General features: G+C 65.3%; 2 protein-coding genes across 2 annotated transcripts in view; both read right to left on the bottom strand.

The window, feature by feature from the left end:
- Nucleotides 1-916, bottom strand: part of LOC106890546 (platelet-activating factor receptor-like) — a 3,123-nt gene extending 2,207 nt beyond the window's left edge. The window contains exon 1 of the mRNA XM_014946450.1: nucleotides 7-916. Within this exon, the coding sequence (XP_014801936.1) occupies nucleotides 7-916 (910 nt within the window). The remainder of the gene's footprint in view (nucleotides 1-6) is intronic.
- Nucleotides 917-2,896: 1,980 nt separating this feature from the next.
- ZMYM6NB (ZMYM6 neighbor) overlaps nucleotides 2,897-4,469 on the bottom strand; it is a 2,187-nt gene continuing 614 nt past the window's right edge. Inside the window, exons 2-3 of the mRNA XM_014946451.1 lie at nucleotides 3,508-3,757; nucleotides 2,897-3,412 (exon numbers count right to left, since the gene is read on the bottom strand). Coding sequence (XP_014801937.1) covers nucleotides 3,282-3,412; nucleotides 3,508-3,757 — 381 coding nt within the window. The 3' untranslated portion in view covers nucleotides 2,897-3,281. The remainder of the gene's footprint in view (nucleotides 3,413-3,507; nucleotides 3,758-4,469) is intronic.

Genomic DNA, 4,469 nt, shown 5'->3' on the forward strand with positions numbered 1-4,469 from the left:
CCTTGCGCAGGGTGCGTGCCAGGTCTGCGCGGAAGCGCCGGATGGAGAAGCAGTAGACGAGGGGGTCGAGGCAGCTGTTGAGGCTCAGCAGGGCCACGCTCAGCGTGTGCAGCACGTCCAGGGCGGCAGGGGGCTGGCAGGGGGGCACAGGGGGGCGGCTGCCCACCCAGGGGGCCAGCGTGAGGTGGTAGGGGGCCACGCAGACCACGAAGACCAGCAGCATCCCCAGCACCATGGCGCGTGCCTGCTGCCGGTGGGAGCCCGGTGTGGCAGTGGCGGTGCCGGGGGGCACGGAGAGCGCCCGGGCGATGGAGGCGTAGGTGCCCAGCACCACCAGGAAGGCAGCGGCGAAGAAGGCCACCATGGCGTAGGCGTAGGCCCGCTGCCGGCCGTGCTGCTCGAAGCAGGCCGTGGCCCCGGAGCGAGTGGGGAAAGTCTGCTGGGCGACCAGGGTGGGCACGGAGCAGCCCAGCCCCAGTAGCCAGGCCAGGGCACAAGCCAAGGAGGCCCCCCGTCGCCCCGTCAGCGGCAGCGCCCGCCGCGCCGCCCGCACGGCGCAGTAGCGGTTGAAGCTGATGAGCGCCATGAAGGTGACGGCGCTGTAGGTGGCCAGGTAGTAGGCGGCCCCGGCCAGGCGGCAAGCGGCCTCCGAGAGCAGCCAGTCCCCCCCCGCCAGGTAGTAGGGGATCCAGAGGGGCAGGGTGAGGTTGAAGAGGATGTCGGCCAGCGTGAGGTTGATGAGGTAGATGCGGATGGCCTTCCTCACCTTGCCGCTCTGCAGGAAGACCAGCAAGGCCACCAGGTTGCCCGGTAGCCCCACGCACAGCACCAGGCAGTAGACGGCGGGCACCAGCAGGAATTGCACCGGGTCGCTGGGCACGCACTCGCCGGGGGGCCCTGCCACCGAGCCGTTCATCCCGGGCTCCTGCAAAGATGGGTGGGTGGTCAGTGGCACGGCCCAAACACAGCCCTCAGGGGACAGGGAAGGGACATCCACCTTGGCAGGACTTCTCTGTGGGTGGTAGGAGACCGGGCACCGGAGGCAGAGCCCCCCGTGGGGATGCCACCATCTGCTGGAGGGGATCAACCTCCAACGGCTCCGACAAGGGGCTGTGGGACCCCCTCCCACATCCCCCCACGCCATGTGGGAGCCCAGTGGCCACCGCAGCCGCCCGGCCAGTGCTCCCCAGGGAGCGGCAGGCGCAGCTGCACGGTGGCCGTGGGGCAGACCCCGTGGCCAGTGGCACCCGGAGGTGCCGTGATGGCTCCGACCAGCAGCTGAGGGGCTTAACATCTCCCACGCAACCGCCTGCCCGGGGGGGCCACCCCGTCCCGCTCCCAGCACCCCAAATACCCCCCACAGTGCACCCATGGGGAAGTCACCCACCGGCTCAGTGTGCCCCAGAGTGGAGGGACCCCGGCGTGGGGTGGGGGTACGAGCATGGGGCCAGAAGCCCCCCGTGACCCGCAGCCCTGAGTGAGGATGGGTTTGCCACCCCGAACAGCTGTCTCCCAGGTCTGTAGCTATTTCACCCCCCCATCACCACCTGCCCACACCTCACTTGAGGGCACTGAGTCACCCCATGGGGGTTTTCCAGCAGGGCAGGGCCAGATTCGGAACACACAGCACCAAGCACCAGGATGAGCTGCTTCAGGTTGTTCTGCACAGAGAGTGTGGACCCTCAGGGAGCCCCCGGGCCCCTCAGTGGGTCCCCCTTTCCTTTATTTTTTCCTTTCTTCTCCTTCTCCTTCTCCTCCTTCTCCTTCTCCTTCTCCTCCTTCTCCTTCTCCTCCTTCTCCTTCTCCTCCTTCTCCTTCTCCTTCTCCTTCTCCTTCTCCTTCTCCTTCTCCTTCTCCTTCTCCTTCTCCTTCTCCTTCTCCTTCTCCTTCGCCTTCTCCTTCTCCTTCTCCTTCTCCTTCGCCTTCTCCTTCTCCTTCTCCTTCTCCTTCGCCTTCTCCTTCTCCTTCTCCTTCTCCTTCTCCTTCTCCTTCTCCTTCTCCTTCTCCTTCTCCTTCTCCTTCTCCTTCTCCTTCGCGGGGGGGGCACAGGGGGGGGGGGGCCAGCCGGTCCGGTCCCGGCATGGCTGCCCCCCCCCCCTATGTGCCCCCAGCCCCATCTAGGACCATTTCCCAGGGCCTTTTTCCCACCCACGCTGGGGATGAAAGCACTGGTGGGTCAAGTTTCTGCACCCAGCTGCTGGTGGGGGGGGGAAAAGGGGGATGCCCCGACAGGGATCAAAGCTGGAATCTGCCCCCCCCTCCCCCCCCGGCCCTTGGTGCTTTTGTTGGCTTCAAAGCTGGACCCTGGGCACCCCCCTGTCCCCCCAGGCTCTGTGAGTATTCAACTGGCTGCTTGGGTGATCCTGCAACGTGTGGATGCTCCTTTGGGACATCCCAAGCTGCCACCCCAAGGTGGTATCAGGTCCTGCTGGGGGGGTACGGGGGTGTTGTACCCCCCCTCTCATCCCAAGGTGGCCAGTTTCCCCCCAACAGCCACCCCACACGTCTTGCTGGCCACGCACTGGGATCAAACATGATCTTGGGGTCCATCCATGGGGTTGGCCGTGCCCATCTGGGGTGATGGAGGGGTCCCTGTGGAGGGACTGCTGGAGCAAGATCCCCCAAAAGCACGACCCTGCCCATGCACAGGGTTTGGGGGGGTCACAATACTGTCTCCCCCTTGGATGGGGGTGGCCTGGCACGTTGCGGGGTGGCTCTGGGTGGTCGGGGGGCTCTCTCTGCCATCTGTCTGCCTCCGTGCCAGCTGCCACCCGCCTGTCCCCAGCCCTTGTCCCCAGATGCTGCTCCAGGGGATCAGGGCCACCAGCCCCAGGACCCCCCCTCAGCCCCCACAGCTCAGCGCGGGGGGAGGCAGAAATAAAGAGGGGAGGCAAAATGTGAAAAACAAGAGGCTTTATTCCAAAATACGAAAGCCCCCAGAAAAGCAGAGCCAACCCCAGCCTGGCGCGGCCGAACGCCGGGAAGAGCCGGAAACCTCGTGTGAGTTGAGCAACGGTGGTGGCAGAGCCACGGTGGTGCCACGGCCACCCCTCCCCACAGCTCCAGCACGGGGGGAACTGGCACCAGGGTCCCATAGTGTGGGGACAACCGGCACCAGGGTCCCACAGTGTGGGGACAACCGGCACCAGGGTCCCCAGAGAGGCGGGAGAGGACACCCCGTGCAGCGGTGGCACGTCACCGGGCAGGACGCCATGCCATCCACCAAAATATCACAGGGCATCGCTTCCCCCTGGCCCAGCCCCCCGTCCCGCCGCCTCCGCTCACTCCAACTTGGGCCTGGGGGGGTCGGCGTGCCCACGGATGTTGAGCAGCAGGAGGAGGCCGAGGCAGAGGGTGGCGGGGGCGCACATGGCCAGGGGCTCCCGCAGCGCCAGCAGCGTGTAGATGGCACCTGGGCGAGGGGCAGAGCGTGGGGATGGGGGGTCCCCGCCCGAGGGTCCCTGCCCGAGACCCCGCGCGGGGTGAGGGGCACCCGCTCGCTCTCACCGATCATGATGATGCTGAGGATGAAGTTGCTGATCTCCTGCAGGAGCTGGGGTCCCAGGGCCAGCAGCAGCCCAGCCACCACCTCCACCCAGCCCACCGCCTCCAGGTACCGCCCCGGCTCCGGCGCGAACCCGAAATCCTTCAGGGGAAAGACCTCGGCGAAACGCACGAACTCTGACTGCTGGGGGGCAGGAGGGGAGCGGGGCTGCCCTGAGCCCGGGGCTGGGGGGCACGGCCCCTCCGGCGGGGTCTGCTCCCCTCAGCCCCACACCCCGGCTGGATCAGTCCCTTCCCCAGAGGCTCTGCCCTGCACCCCAGCACCCCAACCTGCTCATCCCCCTCAAGAGCTCAACCCCGCACCCCAAAGTGCTCAGCCCTGCACCCCAACCTGCTCATCGCCCCCCAAGGGCTCACCCCCCCCAAAGCATTCAGCCCCACACCCCAAAGTGCTCAGCCCAGCACCCCAACCTGTTCATCCCTCCCCCGAGGGCTCATCCCCCCCAAAGCGCTCAGCCCCACACCCCAATCTGCTGATCGCCCCCAAAGTGCTCAGTTCACCCCAGCACCCCAACCTGTTCATCCCCCCCAAGAGCTCAGCCCTGCACCCCAGCACTACTGCGAAGTATTTTGCAGACTCTCCCTCCCCATTTCGCTCTTCGCTCCCCCTCACTCATTCTGCAGAAATCACAAGACACAAAAGCCATTAATAAATCAATATAAATACCTCCTTACACCAAGCTTGTGCTTCAGCCTCATGACTCAGCCACAGTAACTAGCGGACTAGAACAACTGGCCAAAATCTGATCATTACGTATCTAAATCTAGAATAACTCTGCATTTACACCTTAGTAACTGAAATCCTACCCTCAATGTTTGGCCCATCCCTGCACCCCAGAACCCTGATGGGCTCAGTCCCGCACCCCAAAGTGCTCAGTTCTGCACCCCAACCTGCTCACCCCCCC

This window comes from Calidris pugnax, unplaced genomic scaffold (assembly GCF_001431845.1).
Source record: "Calidris pugnax isolate Ruff unplaced genomic scaffold, ASM143184v1 scaffold113, whole genome shotgun sequence".
Lineage (NCBI taxonomy): Eukaryota > Metazoa > Chordata > Aves > Charadriiformes > Scolopacidae > Calidris > Calidris pugnax.